The sequence below is a fragment of the Paroedura picta genome, chromosome 1 (assembly GCF_049243985.1).
Source record: "Paroedura picta isolate Pp20150507F chromosome 1, Ppicta_v3.0, whole genome shotgun sequence".
NCBI classification, from domain to species: Eukaryota; Metazoa; Chordata; class Lepidosauria; order Squamata; family Gekkonidae; genus Paroedura; species Paroedura picta.
Window position 1 is genome coordinate 62,693,199 of NC_135369.1, and position 21,014 is coordinate 62,714,212.

General features: G+C 44.6%; 1 protein-coding gene across 3 annotated transcripts in view; it reads left to right on the top strand.

Annotated features, from left to right (window-relative positions):
• Positions 1-1,050: 1,050 nt before the first annotated feature.
• The window catches only part of STUM (stum, mechanosensory transduction mediator homolog), an 87,886-nt gene continuing 67,922 nt past the window's right edge, over positions 1,051-21,014 (top strand). The window contains exon 1 of one of the 3 annotated variants that reach the window (XM_077340854.1): positions 1,051-1,731. In XM_077340854.1, coding sequence (XP_077196969.1) covers positions 1,536-1,731 — 196 coding nt within the window. In that variant the 5' untranslated portion in view covers positions 1,051-1,535. The remainder of the gene's footprint in view (positions 1,732-21,014) is intronic. The other 2 variants (XM_077340859.1, XM_077340866.1) reach the window with 2 other exon arrangements.

The window sequence follows — 21,014 nt, forward strand, 5'->3', positions numbered from 1 at the left end:
TGTTTACTAGTCTGCCCTGTCTGACGAAGAGCGCTTGCATTTGAAAGCTCACGCCCTGAATAAATCTTTGTTGGTCTTAAAGGTGCTGCTGGACTCTGATTTTATTGGTCTGCCCTGTGTCAGTCTTGTATCCTGATGATCAGATGTGCAGTAGGAGTTCCAGCTAGAAATTTTAGATTCTCAGGCACATAGAGGCCAAATTTGATTCAGGATCATGCCATTGAGGAAATTTATATGTAGCCCTATTAGCACATGCAGTTCAGATTTCCCCAGCAGGGAATATATTAACTCTCTGGGTATGTTTCAGGTTAGGAAAAGTGTATAGGGGTGAAGTCTTAAGCCCCCTCTTCTCAACAGTCCTCATACAAATCAGTCCCCCCCATGCCTTAGAATCTAAGTTTCAACAGAGAACTTCCAGCAAACTTTTACTTGACAGAAACTGGGAACACCCACAAACAGTGGGTGCACTTGGACCCCAAAGAGCATAGTGTGGAGCAAGGTTCATGATTGAGTGGGAATTTAAACCCAGGCCTCCCAGATCTTACAATCACTCTAACTGCACCACAGAATGAATCCCTAGCATGTTAACTTCCTGATGTGATATTTTGCTTGAATGCACACAAACAAGCAGCAGCACTGCTTAAATTACTTCGGTGTGGAGACTCTCAATATGCAGGGGGCTTGATGGGTGGATCTGGCTATTTTCTCTACTCCACAGCAACTCAGTTTGTGGGTGGCCGTGGCAGGGACAGAAGTAGGATGTCCACAGGACAAGCTGTTGTAAATGAATCACTTGTCAAGTGCCAAAGCGTTTTCGCTTTCTGTGTACTAAACCTAGTTGTGACATGGATCATTATATCTTTACAAAGCATAGCACCATGTCAAGAAAAAGTGCCCTTGCCAACTTGTGCGCAAACAGGCAGAAAACGAGTTCCCACAATGCAGACGGTAATTTGGGAAGTCTGGGCTAGTTTAAATTCCAATTGACTATTAATACATACCGCACCCTCGGGGAAGGGGAGGAGGGCTTCTAGTGCCTTCACTGGCAGAACGTCAGGCGCTGTTTTTCGGACATCGTACAAAGAAAAAGAAAGAGCTTCCCTTGCTGAATTTCTGCTTGAGGGCTGCGATGAAGAGTCGGAAAACTTTGTGTGTGTAACTGAGAGACAAAGAGAAAGGGAGGCGCTGAAGAAGCGGGAAAGGAGGCCGTGGGCGCACGAGGCTCCGCGCGCTTCTCGGCGGGAAGGGTAGCCAAGCAGAACCAGGAGCGCGCGCGTGTTCGCGTGGCCCGAACAACTCGGAGAGCGCGCGAGAGGGAGAGTGTGAGAGACAGACTTGGAGAGAGGGCGCCGCTGCGCTGTCTCTTTAAGCCTGGGCGCGTGTTCGCTTTCGTGCCTCGCGCTCTTTCCACTCCAGAGGCACAGACCAGGCGGCCGCTTTGGCAGAGTCGGACTCTCGCCCCGAAGAGCCTTTGGGGCGCGGTTGTCTCGTGCCCTCTCGTCCCTTCTCGTGGCAAGCCCGCTTCAACAGGCGTCATGGACCACGGTCCCAAAGAAGGGGACTCGGCCGGAGCCGCGACTGGGGACGCTGGTCGGGGCGCCGGCTCTTCCTCGGGCGGAGTAGTGGTGCAAGTTCGAGAGAAGAAGGGGCCTCTGCGGGCGGCTATTCCCTATATGCCGTTTCCTGTTGCCGTGATCTGTTTATTCCTCAACACCTTCGTGCCGGGGCTAGGTAAGCGGTCGCTGTCCTGCAGGCAGCCGCGTGGAGTACTTGCGCGCACGGCTTCATGTGGTTGCACGAGTGTCTGTGTGCGCGCGCGTGTGCAAAACTGCCTAGGCGGGAGGTGCTTGGAAGGCGTGGGAAGTTGCCGTTGGATCTGGGTTAGGCGGCTGTGCAAACGGGGGGGGGGGGGGAGGAAATCGTGTGAAAGTGTGCTCGAGAATGTGCAGGTTATTTTTCCACCCTGCATCGGTGTGTTGCTTTTGCATGTAAGAATAGCGGAGGGTCTGTCACGCGAAAGCCTTTCGGGGTCTGATTGCTACTTGTTACGGATAAGCTGCTAATTAGTTCCCAGCAACCTGGTGCTCTCCTTGATCTGGAAGATTGGAAAGTGAGTCGCAGAGGGAAGGCGGTTATGCACACCACAGCAAGCAAGTCAGGGAATCCCGCTAATCTCGGGGTGCGGGAAGCTTGGGGGGGGGGGAATCGATGCGGTACTTAATATGAATCAGTTACATCTTTCACCATTCATAATTTCTCACACTTTGGGGTGAGCTCTCCAGAAGTACCACTCTTTTGATCGTGCAGGGTGATGCTAATCTGTTTTGGCGACTTTGAGTAGCCGGCAGTGGTCTATTTTTAATTAGTCTGATACAAAACGATATCCTTGTAAATGTGCTGTCACTGAGTTATTGCATATAGAGGTGGGACTGGGAGAAGCCCAAGCAACTTTTGCTTGCACAATGAAAACATGAACAATGCCTGTAAATGCACCCTTTGTTCTGGAGACGGTAACCTAAGCCTATTCTGACTTGCAGGACAGTAGTTTCATGAACTACCTTACTGACTTCCTCTCTTCTCCTGAAGGCAATGCAGGAAAGCGTTGTTCTTTCACTGATACCTGTAGGGATTCCTGTATGGGCAAGTGAGGAAAATATCCATCTTTCAAAGAATGAAAGATCTTCTGTTCAAATAGGGGAAGAAGAGTGATCAAACTGCTGTGATTGGCACAGAGTGCCCAAGAGCAGTCTTCTGTCAGGACTTTGCAAATACAAGGTCCCCTTTTACTGCAGTTTTAGCAAGAGGTATTATGAGTTCACAACTACTCAGCAGGCTGAAATTCAACGGACAAACACAGTGAGGGGTCATGTTTTGATTACAGATGCTATTTATTGTCCGCCTTCACCCCCCCCCCCAGGATCCAATGTGGATTCTCCCCTCCCTTATTTGATCGTAACACCAACAACCCTGTGAGGTTGGTTAGGCAAAAGAGAGAGAGAGAGAGAGTGACTGACTGACTGGCACAGAGTGGTCCCCAACCCCCGGTCCGGGGACCAGTACCAGTCCGTGGATCAGTCAGTATCGGGCCGCGGCTCCTCCTTGTCCTCCTCCCCAGCTGCTGCCACAGGAGCTGCCCTGCAACTCTGCCGCTGGCTCACCTTTGGTGCTCTCCAACGGCAGCCATGGCTGGGGCTCCCCCTTGGCATGGCACTGCACAGCTGCTGGCAGTGACCCCCAGTGGGCGGTGGAAAGTCAGTGGTGCTGGCAGGAAAGCAAGTGGAACAGGGGCTCAGGCGGCAGCAATGTCCCTCAGCAAAAGACTGCCCCCTCCCCTGGGCCTCAGTAGAATTGTCTAGCATTGATTGGTCCCGGGTGATAAAAAGGTTGGGGACCACTGATCTAGAAGAAGAAGAGTTGGTTCTTATATGCCATTTTTCTTTACCCGAAGGAGTCTCAAAACGGCTTGCATTCACCTTTCCTTTCCCTGCAACAGACAACCTGTGAAGTAGGTGAGGCTGAGAGAGCCCTGATATCACTGCTCGGTCAGAACAGCTTTATCAGTGCCATGGCGAGCCCAAGGTCACTCAGCTGGCTGCATGTGGGGGAGTGCAGAATCAAACCTGGCTTGCCAGATTATAAGTCCACCCTCCTAACCACTACACCAAGCTGGCTCTGTAGTGAGCCCCATCACGGAATGGAGATCTGAACCTCAGTCCCTCACATCCTAATCACTCACTATGCTACACTCTCTACACCTGTTGCATTTCTGCCTGTTGTGCAACTGACAGGGGCACGGAATCTTTCCTGAAGACCATGACACCCTTATATTCTTTTACAAAACACCAGATCTTTCAATGGCAAACTGTTGTCTTTTTATTTTGTCTCTATTCAGCTTGAAAGCCACATACTATATGAGGGGAGGGGGGAGTTAGATTGTAAAGTGGCCTGAATAACTGTAGTGTGAGATAAATTGTAGTAATAAAAGGACTGGAGCTGTATGAAGCAGCACTATAAACAAATTTGGAACCATTTCTGACAGAGAGGCCATTGGCTGCCATCCTCCTGGGTAGCATTCGGTGAGAGAGTTACAATAAGAGGAGATGCTGTTCATAGATGGAATGTGCTGCCTCTGAGGGTGGTGGAGTCTCCTTCATTGGAAACTTTTGGGAGGTGGATGGACACTGTCAGGAGTGCGTGATTGTTAACTCCCAAAGAAGTTGGGAGCTAGACAGGATGGCACTTTGTGGTCTCTTCCTGCTCTGTGTGATTCTGATTCTGAATTTGTCGTAATGGAATTTGTGAGAAGAAGGTGTTACAGATGTTAGCTTGGTTAAAATAACTTGATATCATGTTGTGCTGTATTGTCCACTTGCATATGAGTTTCTAACCAAAGTACACTGATTGAAAAGTTCTGTTGACTTGCTGGATTTTTAAGAACTCCAGAGGTACTGGGCTGTGATGACTTTATTTCTCAATGATGATGTCCCTGGCCTTTATATTAGTGTAGTGCCTGTTATTTTTGAGTTTCCCATACTGCCTTTGATACGTGGAAATGGGGAAAACAGACATAATATCAAGACTTATTTTTCCACTGGTTTTTATAGAATAAATGCCTTTAGTCGTGGATGATTCCCAACATTTTACTAGGTCATGTCTGTCACTACTGTTAGCTTGCCTGCTTCTAATCTATTATGATTCAATATCCATTGCTGGTAGCCAATCAACTTCAGTCATGGAGCCAGTTAGCTTGTGGGCAGATTGGGAGGCTACATCAACTGTTGGAGGATCTTACTGATTGATCTTTTTCAACTGTTATATTTCCATGACACATTCTATTACAAGAAACTAAAAAAGTTCCCTCTTGTTTGTTCTGTTTTAATTCAGAAGAAGATGTAGTTTCATTATTTTTATACTATCTAAATCAATGTTTTGTGTGTTTTAGGGATAGTCTTATGAGAAGGCATGCCTCTTTGTGCTTTTTTAAACATTTTATTTGTTCTTGTGTGCCACTTGATGTGATCTGCACTGAGTTCAGTGGGGCTTAGTCCCAAGAAAATGTTTCTAGTATTATCCTTTGATACTTGCTTTCTCTGTAGGCATCTCTTAACTTTGTCATGAAATGCAGTGTTGCCATATTTTATCCTAGAAAACTGCCTATAAAAAATACAGATTCTGAATGGTACTGTTGGTTTGTATCCCCGCCCCCTCCCCCGCCCCTGTTGCTTTTCACCTTTCTGATCACAGTCACAGAAGAAGCAGGAACATGTCACTTATATCAGAATTATCTTTTTCCTAAAGTAAATATTTTATTATTTTATAATCTATACTATGATATTTGCCTTTCCTTTATTTTTAAAAGTAATAATGGAAATGCCATCCTACTCCCATGTCGTAATTACCCAGCAAATAATGCCAGAACTCATTGTTTCCTTTTTACCAATAGCCTCACTGTGGAAATTGACTGTACCTTTAAGTACATTTACAACCTTATATATGGGAAATACATAGGATTGTTCATAATTGCCTTGAACCCATGATATCTTGTCTCAAAAACAAAGGATCAGGCATCCCAGATACTGTGCTCTACAACTGCTGTGCAAAACTGTGCATCACATGAAGATCCATGATCCTGTTAATAGACTTTTTAAAACAGCCAAATGCAGCCACTGGGACTCCATTTTCAGAGGGAAGGTTGCATGGAAAATAATGGGGCTTTTAAAGCCTTCCAATACTAGGTGGTTTCACCACTAAAATTGTTCTCCTGATTTGTGTGAGCATTTGTTGAAGTGGGAAAAGATGAAACTTTATGCACATTGAATATATGAGTTCTAGCTGTGAAAATAGTTTGTGTAGGTCTTCAGTGTATCAATAGCCAATCATATATATTTCTGAGTGAGTGAGTCCAGATATTAATGAGGATACTTAAATGACTTGACTACATGGATAATATTTTTAATGTTTCCCCTGAATTTGTTTGTATAAAATCTACCTTGCTTTTCTGCATGAACTGAATAACCATTAAAAAACAACAACAATAAAATAGCATAACAAACCAAACAACCCTTGAACTACCAGTGACTTCAAAAGAGTCTAAATATTATCTCAAAACCAATAACCAAATCATTAAATTAATCAACCCAAAAAATCATGAAATTAAAACAGCACAGAGATACAGCAGAAAATAACCTTGCAAGAGACCTGACAAAATCAGGCTGCTATAGATAAGTTTATGAAATTGGCTATGGAAGAAACTCCTCGTGCCTCCTGGCAGGCCATTCCAGAGAGTGGATGGGACCACCCAAAGGGCAATCAGTTCTGTGAAGGGCAAGCAGTCCTCCTGAAAGCAAACATGAGATGATGCATCTATATGGGGACAATCAGCTCTTCAAATATGTGGGTCATGAAGGATTTAAAGATTGACCAGCACCTTGAATTTCTCCTGAAGACCAACAGGCAGCCAATGAAACTCTTGCAAAATTGGAGTAATATGCATTTCATGCCCTACATTACTCAAGAAGTGAATAGTTGTATTTTGCACCAGCTGTAGTTTCTGAATTTTCAAGGATAATTTCATGTAGAGCACAATACAATATTCCAATTTACAGGAAGGTGGTTTACTGTGTTTAGAACAATGGAGTCAAGAAAGGACAAGAAGCTTAGTGTCAGATATAAATGGTAGAAAGTACTTCTTGCAACAGCTTATCCTTCAAAAAGCAAAGCTGGCTTCATACCTGGATTCTACATGTGATGGGACAGAGCCAGTATGGTCCCCTCTGTTCTGTGTAGATTAGTTCTCCTCAAAGTGTTCATTTTCCCAGTCATCAGCACTGAAGCTTGGTGTAGTAGTTAAGAGCAGTGGCTTTTAATCTGAGAAAACAGGTTTGACTCCCTGCTCCTCCACTTGCAGCCAGTTAGGTGGCCTTGGATTAGTCACAGTACTGTTAGAGCTGTTTTCACAAGCAGTCTGTCAGAGCTCTCTCAGCCTCATCTACCTCACAGGGTGTCTGTTGTAAAGAGAGGAAGGGAAGGCAGTCGTAAGCTGTTTTGAGACTCCTTTGGGTAGTGAAAAGTGGGGTATAAAACCCAACTTTTCTTCCACCTTTTTTGCCTCATGTATTTGATCTCTACTTCAAAATAATGATTCAGGACAGAGATGAATTCATCTGTACATCATGACAAACAAATATAAAGGTCCAGTGTTTTGATAATGCTCAGCTCCCAGGTTGTAGATGGCTTTATTCATTATTGTTTTTGTATAAATATTAAAATATTAAAAGTATTGTTATTCCCAGTCTCCTGCTCCAAATTGTATAAGGAGAGGATATGATCTGCCATATCAAATACAGCTTTGAGGTACAACTGCAGTGTCCATTTGCAGTGAGAAATTATTCATTAATACCATCAAATCAGTTCTCATAAATCAAATGAAAAAGAATCAAGGGAATCTTGCTCTACCACACCTGGAGTTAGTCTGCCACTGTCTGCTAAATAGGTTCCCTCCAAAATGGGAAACTTGTTACAGGTCTACAGTTTGCCATAAACTCTTTGGTAAAGTTTTTCTAACAGGTGGAACAGTTGTCTCAACTCCTGTGGAAGAGAACCCTGAACTAAAATGCATTTATTTTCTTGACAGATCTTAATGAGCCATGAAAGACATGGATCAAGTGTGTAAGTTGTAGATTTCAAAATCCCAAGAACCCCATCTTTTTCAGTCAGGGAGAATAAATGAAATTATTCATAGAAAACTGAATAGTTGGGTCTTCATTGGCATGCACATAGACTATATCTGTGTCCTGTTGACTTGCCCTGAATGTTGTCCAGTGTTGCTCAAAAATAAATATTTACTGATTTGCCTCAATTCTGACAACTCCATAGAATATCTGGGGACAAAAGTTCTATGGTGAAAGGGCAGCAACAATAGGGAGTGACCCTGTCTGATCCTTAACATACATGCTTTCCAGGATGCCACAAAGGACATGACAGAGATAGTACTAAAATAATATATTTATTGTGTCCCTTTTTCATGTGCAATATGGTACATCCTATGGTTGCCATGGAAGTTAAGATGTTCTGAGCAGTATCAGATGAAATAGACTTGATGCTAATGTTGATGCCCCTATGAGCAACCAGTCTAGGGGGACTGCACCAGTAGACTTAAGATCTTCTCCCTGAGGGACCCACCAGAGAGCTAGTTGGATGGTATACCAGTAGGATCCTGTCCCTGGAATCCAATTCTGTGTAATCAAAGTTGGTCCATGTATTCACTGGGTATCTGCAAAATGAGAGATTCTTTCAGTGGACTGTACCTACTACCCCTTCATCAAGCTTGATGAAGGGTTACAAACCTTGTAGAGCTAACAGGCACAGAAAAGATTCACTGCCACCATTGCTACATGTCTCATTCTAATATGCTAGGTCAACAGCCTCTTCTGTGATCACATAGCGTATGATGGGGAAATATTTTTAACAGGCATGGCATGTAGATAAAACAGATGTAGAAGTAGATAAAACAGATGCATCAAGAATTTATTAAGACTTCCATTGCATATCAATACACCTTCCCTGGCTGCTCACCACTGAAATATGGCCAACTTATGTGGTAACAAATCCTTTACACATATTTCACCCACCATCTGTCTTCTCCAACAAAACATTCCAAGGCTCCATGGCAATATGAGGATCAGAGCATTATACCAAATGTCATAGTCCATGGTGGAGGGTCATTCCAATAGGTGCTACCTTGATGTTTCCTTTAGAGGAAGATGGCAGGCCTGACCTGGAAGTTCTAGCCCAGCCAACTGCAAGGTGTCTGATAGTTTCTTTCGAACTTAGTAGAAAGCAGTGGCCTCTGTCTAAACCCAAATCACTGAAAGACAAACCCTAACAAAGGCAGAATCTTTAAACAACAGGAATGCAGGGAAACTAATGTTAAATCCCTCATTGTTGATGAGGGCAATATAGAACAGAAAAATTGAATGATTAAATTGCTGCCCTTGGAGTACTGCAGGCCTAGATTTATTATTAGTATTAATAAAGCATTAAATTGAGCAACAATAAAGCTAGTGGTGGTGACAGCATTCCAGTTGAACTATTCAAAATCTTAAAGGACGATGCAGTAAAAGTGCTACACTCAATATGCCAGCAAATTTGGAAAACTCAACAATGGCCACAGGATTGGAAAAGGTCAGTTTACATTCCAATCCCAAAGAAGGGCAATGCCAAAGAATGTTCAAACTACCGCACCATTGCACTAATTTCTCATGCTAGCAAAGTTATGCTCAAAATCCTACAAGCTAGGCTCCAGCAATATGTGGACCGAGAACTTCCAGAAGTACAGGCAGGATTTCGAAGAGGCAGAGGAACTAGAGATCAAATTGCCAACATACGCTGGATCATGGAGAAAGCTAGGGAGTACCAGAAGAACGTCTACTTCTGCTTCATTGACTATGCTAAAGCCTTTGATTGTGTGGAGCACAACAAATTGTGGCAAGTTCTTAAAGAGATGGGAATACCAGAGCATCTTATTTGTTACTTGAGAAATTTATATGCAGGTCAAGAAGCAACAGTGAGAACTGAACATGGAATCACTGATTGGTTCAAAATTGAGAAAGGAGTTCGGCAAGGCTATATACTGTCGCCTTGCCTATTTAACTTGTATGCAGAGCACATCATGAGAAATGCGGGATTAGAGGAGTCACAAATTGGGATCAAGATTGCAGGGAGAAATATCAACAACCTCAGATATGCAGATGATACCACTCTAATGGCAGAAAGTGAAGAGGAACTAAAGAGCCTGTTGATGCGGGTGAAGGAGGAGAGTGCAAAAGTTGGCTTGAAATTCAACATCAAGAAAACAAAGATCATGGCATCCGGCCCTCTCAATTCCTGGCAAATAGATGGGGAAGAAATGGAGATAGTGACAGATTTTATTTTCCTGGGCTCCAAGATCACTGCAGATGGGGACTGCAGCAAAGAAATTAAAAGACGCTTGCTCCTGGGGAGGAAAGCTATGGCAGATCTAGACAGCATTCTAAAAAGCAGAGACATCACCCTGCCAACAAAAGTGCGTTTAGTCAAGGCTATGGTATTCCCAGTTGCAATGTATGGCTGCGAACGTTGGACCATAAGGAAGGCCGAGCGTCAAAGAATTGAGGCTTTTGAACTCTGGTGCTGGAGAAGACTCTTGCGAGTCCCTTGGACTGCAAGGCGAACAAACCGGTCAGTCCTAGAGGAGATCAACCCTGACTGCTCTTTAGAAAGCCAGATCCTGAAGATGAAACTCAAATACTTTGGCCATCTCATGAGAAGGAAGGACTCCCTGGAGAAGAGCCTAATGCTGGGAGCAATTGAGGGCAAAAGAAGAAGGGGACGACAGAGAAGGAGGTGGCTGGATGGAGTCACTGAAGCAGTAGGTGCAAACTTAAATGGACTCCGGGGAATGGTTGAGGACAGGAAGGTCTGGAGGATCATTGTCCATGGGGTCGCGATGGGTCGGACACGACTTCACACATAACAACAACAACAAAGCATTAAATATTAAACAAGCAACTTCTAACGTTGAGTATGTCTATAATGAGACAGCAGTGGTTACAGTAAACATAAGAATATGGCATAAAACAAAACTGAAAAGAGTAAACAAAAGATCTAGGCCTGGTTCACATCATATTCTGTGGTTTCTCCCACTTTATGGAATTGGCTCCTCAAGGACTGGAAAGAACTGCCATCCTTGGAAACTCTTATGAAGCACAGCAGGCCTGTTTTATTTACCAGGGCTTTTTATGCAGTGTAGGTTGCAAGCACTTTATTAGGCTGGGAAAATATGAAACTCTATAGTCATTGAATGATTTATTTTTATTCAGAACCTCTGACCTATGGGAAAAGGATAATATAAATGTGGTGGCAGTCTGCTTTGTATGGTGGAAAAGCAGTGTACTGTCCCTCCACTATGCTTATTACATAACTTGTTAAGTGGGTTCTCTATACCTGTAAGTGCAATCACCTTTTTTGAATAATCTTCCATCCTTTTTGTAATGGCCATCCTGTGCAAGCAGCAGCAACCAAAAAGCATCCTACATTGAATAGCAGTGGATGGAAAACTTAAAGTAACAGTAAACCAAGCTTTTGTTTGTTTGTTTGTTTGTTTATTATACCTGAGCCTCTTGTGGCGCAGAGTGGTAAGGCAGCGACATGCAGTCTGAAGCTCTGCCCATGAGGCTGGGAGTTCAATCCCAGCAGCAGGCTCAAGGTTGACTCAGTCTTCCATCCTTCCGAGATCGGTAAAATGAGTACCCAGCTTGCTGGGGGGTAAACAGTAATGACTGGGGAAGGCACTGGCAAACCACCCAGTATTGAGTCTGCCATGAAAACGCTAGAGCAGTGGTCCCCAACCTTTTTATCACCGGGGATCACTCAACGCCTTTTACTGAGGCCCGGTGGGGGGGTAGTTTACTCCTCTACTCTCAACCACTGCCCTAACGCTTTCTGATCGCTACGGTAATGTTTAAACATCCCTTCAAAATAAGATACAGACACACCACAACAATGAACATAAGGAATATTTTATTTTCATGGAAATTTTAACTCATGACAATGACAAATCAATGGGAACCCTGAGCTTGTTTCTCTGCAACAAGATACTCCATCTGGGAGTGATGGGAAACAATGACACCCGAAGTGTGTTGTAAAGGGCCAGGCAGGATGAAGTAAAGGGCCGGGGGAGGGGGAGGAGGCGTCCTTCGTGGCCCACCTCCAATTAGTCGACGGACCATATGTGGTCCGGAGCCCACAGGTTGGGGATCGCTACGCTAGAGGGCGTCACCCCAGGGGTCAGGCATGACCCGGTACTTGCACGGGGGATACCTTTAGCTTTACCTTATTATACCAGCCTTCCTGGAGGCTCAGTTAAAAAAAAAACTGTTTAGTAAACCATCACTATTCATCTTTGTTTTGATAGTGGATTTAAAACTGAAGTGCTCGTCTCTTTGTGAAAAACAGTCACCGTTGAATCTATATTGACACTCTGATTTGAGATCCTATGATAAGATGTGCTCAATAGTATATAGTTACGACGAAGTGTCTAATATTAATTTTAATCAGTTCATGAGGAAATTGTCAATGCTGAAGAAGACAAAAACTCAACCCTAACAGCAAGGTGGCATGAATTTTAATAACTCAGAAACATAATCTTCTCTTCAGTTGGTTTAATTACTTATACTTTAATGATTCCTTTAAAGTGTTTCTCTCCATGGCTATACCTAAAGCTTTTTGTTATTTTATATTGAATATATATATGTTTTCCTACCTTAGAGAAATGAACCTTGACACAGAGGCGAAGGTAGGATAGTCTTCCTCGGCTAGCTTAGCTCCATAAGTAAAGATTGACAAGTTCCTTAGTTAGAGACTTGCAAGGGCAATACAGTGTGGAGGTGTTAATGCTAGATGGTTCCCTTTGTTTAGATTTGTATGCTAGAATGCATTGTACTAATTTAGGGATTAAAAAAAACAAAACCACTATAATTCCAAGTAGGGATAATTTGGTTTAGGAACTGTTCCGCAGGCTGCCTGTTTGGGTAGTGTAGGTGGTGTCAGCCAAGAGATTGTAAGTGGCTTGTGACATTTGCAAGCTGTCTCTTTCTAAATTCTGTATTCCAAATGTCCTGACAGTGAGAGCAGCAGCAGGTGTTGTGCTGGGCACACAAGGCGCTCTCAGAAGATGGGTCTGTGTAGATTTCTTTTTCTACCCACTCTGCCTCCAGTATTTTGGCGTAACTGGTATATTCTTTCCATACGAACAGTAGTCAGTGATATGGAATGGGAAGTGGGAGTAATTGTTGATTTGGATCTCCTCTGATGGAAGGAGTTTCTAGAACATGATTTCCTTAGCTCCCTCCTCCAGCTTCAGCTCTAAAATGCCCCCACAATGCTGTGCATAAACAAAGAAAGTTAAGCCTTTCCACAGCTTACCAACCTGTAAGTGATTATGTCACAGTTCATCACGCCAGGGACTTTTCTCCTACTTGAGGTCACTTCTGGTATCTGAGCCCAGGCAAGGGAAAAGTTCCAACACTGGATGGTTCAGTACTACATAGGTGCATGCCTCTTAGAGTCAGTTTGGTGCAGTGGTTAGGAGTGCGGACTTCTAATCTGGCATGCCAGGTTCGATTCTGCGCTCCCCCACATGCAACCAGCAGGGTGACCTTGGGCTCGCCACGGCACTGATAAAACTGTTCTGATCAAGCAGTAATATCAGGGCTCTCTCAGCCTCACCCACCCCACAGGTTGTCTGTTGTGGGGAGAGGAATGGGAAGGCGACTGTAAGCCGCTTTGAGCCTCCTTTGGGTAGGGAAAAGCGGCATATAAGAACCAACTCTTCTTCTTCTTCTTCTTAGCTTTTTTATGTCTGACCCAACTACAGTATTATATATAGCACAAGTGGAAACCCACAAGGACTTGCTGAAGGCATCTTGTTTCCCCCTCCCTCACTAATTCTTCTTTCCCTTTCCTGAAAGACCCCGTAGTCTCTCCCCATTTCCTGGCTTTCTTTCTAGGGTTGTCAACCTCTAGGGAATCACAACAAATCTCCTAACCACAGTGATCAGTTCCCCTTAGGGTTGCCAGCTTAATGTTGGAAAATTCCTGTAGATTTGGGGGTGGAGCCTTGGAAAGGCAAGGTTTAGGGAGGGAAGTGACCTTAGAAGGATATAAGGGCCTAGAGTCCACCTTCCATAGCAGCCACTTTCTCTAGGACAGAGGATCTCAAACTTCCTAATGCTGCGACCCTTTATTACAGTTCCTCATGTTGAGGTGACCCCCAACCATAAAATTATGCAAGTGTTCTTTCATAGAAATTAAACCGAAACTGACCAATGGCGTGAAGATCCATTGTTGATGATTGTATATAAATTGTTTTTTCCCCCCAGGGTTTCTCAGTTCAGTTCTGCCCCTTGTCCCACCATGCCGATCTTGCAGCAACACTGGTGATGCCCCTCCCCACCGGCCAAGCTGCTCGCCGTGCCATGACCCCTGTGAAAAGGTTGTTCGACCCCCTGAGGGGTCCCGACCGCCAAGTTGAGAACCACTGCTCTAGGGGAACTGCACAACAACCTAACGATGTAGATTAGATAGAATGTATGGGACTAGTTAAAAATCACTCAGTGAACTTCCACAGCAAGGTGAGGGTTTGAACATGAATCTCACAGACCTTATAATGAATCTTGAACTTCTGCACCATACTGGCTTTCATCGAGAGGCTGCTGTTAAACAATAGCAAGCAGTCAGGGCTAGTTGAGTATTGCAAGTTGACTGGTTACAAGTCACTCAAAGGCTGCTGCAATGCCTATGATTGCCAACCTCCAGATGAGACCTGGAAATTTCCCAAAATAACAACTGAATTCCAAACTATAGAGATCTGTCACTGTGGTGAAAATATCTGCTTTTGAGGGTGGGCTCTGGCATTATATCCAGCTGAGGCCTCTCTCATCTCTAAATTCTGGCCTCCTTATACTCCATCACAGAATCTCCAGGAATTTCTCAACCAGCTGCTGACCACCTTAGTCGGGCCTGGACTCTCCCTCAAGGGCCAAACTATGTCTGAAAGGTACCCTGCCCTCTATTTCAGCATTTTAGTCACTGGAATGATGTTGTTATTTAGCTACAGCCACTGGGAGAATCCCTTACAACTATATGTGATATTTTGGTCAAATCTGGGGCCCTTTTCAGGTTAATAGAAAGATCCATCTTGCTTATTAAGAGATCTGCTCAACAGATTAAACTATCCAAAGATTTCCTGACTTGACTATTAGAATATAAAACTAGCAGAAAAGCCCGTTGTACCAAAAATACAATGGGCGCTATTATTCCCCCCCAACCGACTTGGGAAGCCCTGGCGAGCTGAGTTGCTCGGGGCAGGGGGCACGCTGGTGGGGGCTCTCTTCCCCCCTGACCCAGGCACCCCCACTGAGGCCTGGTAAGGCTGCAGCAGAGCTGCTTGGGGTGGAGGGAGCACTGGCAGGGGGCTTCCTTCCTTCCCCATCCAGGCAGCTCACCTGAGCAGTCTGCTGAGGCCTGGTGGGGATGAGGCAGGGCTGCACCAGGTGGGGGGAGCACTGGTGGGGGCTCCTTCCCCCCAAACCCAGGTCCACAGTTCTAGGCACTCCCCCCTTCCTTTCCAGCTTGAGCTCACTGGCTGCCTTACCTCTTGCAGTCAGTCCAGTAGAGCGGGTTGGCACTTCTTCCACATGGAAGAAGTTGGCAGGGGATGCGGCCAGGGGTGGAACAGCATACCTGACTAGCCATTCGTTGGACGGATGGTGAATCAGATAGACAATGCATCCCAACGCCTCCCACCACCCCAGTTGGGCCAGGCTCCAAGAAAGTTGTTGGTGGGTGCCATGGCACCCAAAAGCACCATGGTGGGGACCCTGGGTTAAATAAACAATTAAATATGTTCCACATAATATAGGAGCATGTCTAATGGCTTAAGTGCCACTCAACGCTTAACATCTACTCAGGGCAGGTGTCCTGTCCCTGAGTACCTCCTCTTCCAACTGGTTTGCCTGTTTGCCCAGCAGCCAGCCAATCACCCTACATCCTCCACTCCTGACCACCCCCTCCTCCTTCCACTTCCTTCGGAGGTTTGGAGTCTGCAGATCCCTGTTGCATAAGAGCTGCCCCTACTGGTCAGTTCCCTTCCTGGGGGACTCTAGTCTGCAGACATTCCTGGGGGAGGGAGAGGCCATCTACAGAGTTCTTCCACCCCACCCCCTCAATCTAGCGCCCGTTGTATTCCTGAATGCAATGGGTGTGCCCCCTAGTTCTATATAGCAAATAAGCCCATTGTATCTCTGTATACAACGGACACTAGGTCACCCCCCCCCCGGGCAGGCCAGTGAAAGTCTGTAGAGGCCTCGGCATCCTTTTCAGCATGGTGGGGAGGTGCAGGGGAGCAGTCTGTTCCCCCCCACTGCCCCCAAAAGGCCCATCAAGGCCTCAGCAGATCTTCTCATGGCGGGGGGGGGGGCTCTGCTGGCAGGCAGTCCGCTCCTCCTCCAGTCCTCCTAGCGGCTCTACCAAGGTCTGGCAAGGACATGGCTGGAGCTGCTTGGGGTGGTGGGAGTGCTGGCTGGGGCTACCTCCCCTCTTCACCCCTTCGGTCCACAGTCCCAGGCCCTCCACCCTCCCTCCCAGCTCCTGCTTACTGGGCTGGAACTTCTTCCAAATGTAAGAAGTTGGAGGGCGGTGCAACCAGGAGCAGGACATCATTCTTGATTGGCGGTTCATTGGACGTACGGCCAATCTGGAATGGGGCAGTTGGGACAACCAACCTGATTGGTGGTTAGGTGGTGAATCACAGCTCCTCCCAGCACCCCTTACCGGCTTTATTAATAGTTACAGTCAATGCTGTATATAGTTGGAGCTATCATTAAATCTAGCTTGGCTAGTATAAGGTAGAATATCTTGTTTTCTGTATTTCCCCCTTCCCTTGTTTGAACACTATATTGAAATGTTCTTTGGCTAAGCTCAGGAAGAATTTTGGATATGTCTTGTAGCTGGCTGGCCATGTACCATTAGAGTATATGTTAGCCTGCATGGGAGCTGATTGTGGCCTTATAATGTTCTTCTGACACATTAAATTTTTGCCTCTTTCCCCATCCACTCCTTTTCTATTTACATGTATTGCAAATACTGTTTTTAAAGATTATACTGTTTTTAAAGATTATTTTAATGATTCCTTTGCACAAAAATTCTCTTTAACTGGGGATGTTATTTTTTGAATATTTACCCAGTCCAGATTGTAAACATGTATATAATGACTTCTCATTATAAGAATAAAGGGGGAAAACAGCATTACCTTTGGAGGGAATAGTGCTAATCCATTGATTTGTATATGGACATTTTATTGCATCTATTGAACTTCATGTGAGCAGAAGCTGTTCCATTGTGTTTCTTCATTTAGGAAGATTCTTTGTTGTTCTTTAAAACTCACTATCTGAGTTTTACTGTTTAAGCTCACCTTCCTCAGCCATATTTGTTAAGATATAAAAATGAAATGTAATAACCATTTTACAAGCCCTGGGAAAGTCCCTAAATAAGAATTGTGAATACCCAATTTGGCTATCAGGGTACACAATTTCAGCCTCAAAACTTCTACAGTGACTTTTTTTTGATTTTTAAAAAATATTGTATTCACACAAATCACAAGGTCTTGTGGTGCTTAAAGTCTAATGAAATTATGAGGCTTCCTAGATTAGAGTCTACTTTATCAGATGCATAGTAATGGAATGTAAAATTGATAGGGTTATATGTAGTAGCAGAGAACAATTTTACACAATGAGACTAAAAAATAATCATAGTGTGAAAGATGTGATTAGATCAGAATTTTGTGATCTAGTACCACTGAAAGCTTAAACGCACAGATTTATGCCAATGGGGGCCTTTTGCACTCAACTCTTGTGTCAAATGTCCTGCCTGCATAAAGTGGAAAAAGGAGTTGACACCATAATAGGGGCAATTAGCCTGTGTTCCTGCTCGTGCAAATTGAACAAATTGGACCATGAAAATTCCTGTAACAGCTGCTATGTAGGGTCTGTATGAATAGAGGCCAGATCTATAAATTGTACCTTATCCTCTGGGTCATGCTTCAAAATTTCTACTCTTTCTGTTACTGACAAGACAGTAAATAGAAGGAATGGCTGGGTGTGTAGCACTTCTTAACATGAGGACCTAGGTGACATGGGTTAGGGCTGTTTTCCTGTGAAGGCATGTGGATTATTGGAGTATGACTGGTCCAACACTTACATGTAAGCAGTAGGGTCCTCGTATTTAGATTTATAATTATTCTGGAACTATTTGTAGATGCATCCCGTTTCTTTTCTATGAGCACTCTTCTCATTTTAGTAAATGTCTACCAATTTTTGGAATGATATAGAAAAATGGTGTGAAGAATCTTGTAATATTTCCCTATTACTGCCTCCTGTTGTAGGCTTCAGGTACAGCAGGAAGACAAAAGTCTGTGGTTTGACCAACATTGAAAACATTCTACATCAGTCTCTTCCTCTCAGCAGAAGTGATTCATTAGTTCTCCTCTTTGCTTCTCTAATCCTTTAGAAAACAGTGAATCATGATATCCGCTTGCATGGACATCCATATCTAAGAAAAATCCTGTTAAAACATGGTTATATTTGCAACTCTCTCCCTTACATGGAAGTGTTCTTTTGTGTGTGTGTATGTGTGGCTAAGGATTTTTGTGTGATATTTAGATTTATTTATGTGTATATACTGGTTTAAAAGAATAACAGCATACATGTGGATAAACTGAGAAGATTTGTACTAACAAAATGTATTTCTTGCAGAGATTCAGAAAAGAGACACCCGTCTAAAGACTGAAAGGAAGTGCAAGACACACTACTTGAAATGTTATTAGTTAGTTACTTAGTGAACATATGCCATGTAAAATGTGACTCTTTGGAATAAGAGAAACGTGCTACTACAGTGCTTGAGGTTCTAGTGCAAGTAGAAAAAGTTGATACTGCAATTCTATCCTCCTTACTTATTTATTATATATTTATATGCCACCCTCCCCTGAGGCTCAGACCGGTTTACATAAAATGGAAAAATGCAGATTTATTTATCTATCTATCTATCTATTTATTTATATTTATATTTATATTTATATTTATATTTATATTTATATTTTTATACCACCCTTCCCTACGGCTCTGGACGGTTTACATAAAACATTTTTGAACATTCACATAGAACACTATCAAAATCAATATCAAAAATCAATCTTTAACCTCTCCTATTAAATAAAAGAGTAAGGCCACCTGGGGAGGAGTTAGGGCGGGCCCTGTCCAGGATAAAAACTCAGAGGGCCCAATAAGGAGCCGCTTGGACAGGCTGCACCAGCCCTTTTTGCCCCAAGGCTGTCCTCACTGTCATGTCCAACTGTGAATTGCCTCAGAACCCTGACAGAGCTGGAAGGAGGCTGCAGAGTGCTCCCCCTCCCCCCCTTCAGGCCTGCTGCGAAGGAGCCTCTGACAGGCCCTGACTGAGGGGAGGAGGCCTTTCCAAGAGCAACGCAGGGGAGCCTTAGGGGCCTTCCTTTTGAGGGGGGGGACTTTCCCCTTCTGCCAAACAGTTGCCTGACAGGGAGGCCACAGAAAAGCCCCTTCTCACTTAAAATACTGCTCTGCCCAGATGTTAGACACAGCCAAGCCATGTATCTTTCTTCTGTGCAACTCTCTGCAGATTTGAAGCCACTGCACATCGTTATTCTGCAGAGGAAACTGGCTCTTTTGTCTCCTGTTTCATCTGCACAACAACCCTGTGCAGTAGGCCTCAAATCTTTCAATTCAACAACAACCTGTGTGGGAAGCCTTAAATCCAAAGTAGCCCTTTCTGCCAACACATTCAATTCCTGGAATTTTCGGCGCAGAGAGAGCCCTGAAGGAGATGTTGTCACGGATCAGGATTGCCACACCCCCTCCCCGCCCCACAGTCCGTGACTGATGGTGGACGGAGAACCCAGCTGGGGTTAGCTCTTTAAGGGCGACTGTTTCGCCATCCCTGGTCCAGATAACTCAATAGTTATAAACAATAACAATACAGTGATAACAAACAGAACAATATAGTAGAATAGTGGTGAGAACATTCATTCAACTACAGCAAACTGCTGGCCCTGTGGGTTGAATGAACCAGTGGTGGCCTTCATGGAAGGAAGACTCGGGAGCCAGTGGAAGGTGATTGGTTCAGGTCAACCTCAACCAAATGCCTGGTGGAGGAGCTCAGTTTTGAGGGCCCAGCGGAATTGTTTAAGTTCCATTAGGGCTCTGATCTCTGGGAGCTCATTCCACCATGTGGGGGCCAGGATGGAGAAAGCTCTGGCCCTGGTTGAGTTCAAGCGAGCTTCCTTGGGGCCAGGGATCACCAGGCAGTTGAAGATAGTGGAGTGTAAGGCTCTTTGAGGGGTGTAGGCAGAAGGGTGGTCCCTCAGGTACACTGGGCCCTGACCACATATGGCCTTAAAGGTGATTTACCAGAACCTTAAGTCTGATTTGGAATTTGACAGGAAGCCAGTGCTGTTGTTGGAGGATGGGCTGAATGTGGGACCTCCATGGTGTTATTGTGAGGTCTCTGGCTGTTGCATTCTGGACCAGCTGTAGTTTCCAAATCAAGGTTAAGAGCAGGCCTGCATAGAGTGAGTTGCAGAAGTCCAGTTTAGAGGTTACTGTTGCATGGATCACTGTGGCTAGGTGTTCCGGGGCCAGGTAGGGCGTTAGTAGTTTGGCTTAGTGAAGGTGATAACATGCCAGCTGCGCTACTTTCATGACCCGAGCCTCCATTGAGAGGGAAGCTTCCAAGTTCCTGGCTGAGTGAGCCACTGACAGCTGCACTTGGTCCAGGTTGGGTAGGCACACTTTCTTGTTTGGACCCTTTCTGCCCAGCCACAGGACGTCCGTCTTTGAAGGGTTAAACTTCAGACGACTCTGCTTGAGCCACCTTGTCACTTCTTCCAGGTAGCTGGCTAATGCTTCTGGGGGAGAATCAGGGTGGCCATCCATCAGGAGGAAGAGCTGGGTGTCATCAACATATCGGTGACAATCCAGCCCGAACTTCCGAACCAGTTGAGCAAGAGGGCTCATAAAGATATTTAATAGGATTAGAGAGAGAACTGCTCCCTGAGGGACTCCACATGGAAGCTTTATAAACTCTATATCTTCACAACAAGACACAAGTACTTGTATCTCATGACCTGTATGCTGAGATCATGCTGGTTGAGAAAACCACAGTAACTTCTCAAAAAAATACATTTATGAGTATCCAGGTGAGTTCAGGGGTAGGGGATGGAAGGTGATTGGCCGGGGGGGGGGGAGGTATATTGACATAACTATATATCAATCTGAAGTTGATGATTTGCAACTTGTTCTTCAGTGAGGTCCACATGATAATGATATCGCTTAATTTTTGCAGACATATCAGTATAATAATTTGGTTTTCCTTTCTTTAGCATGATG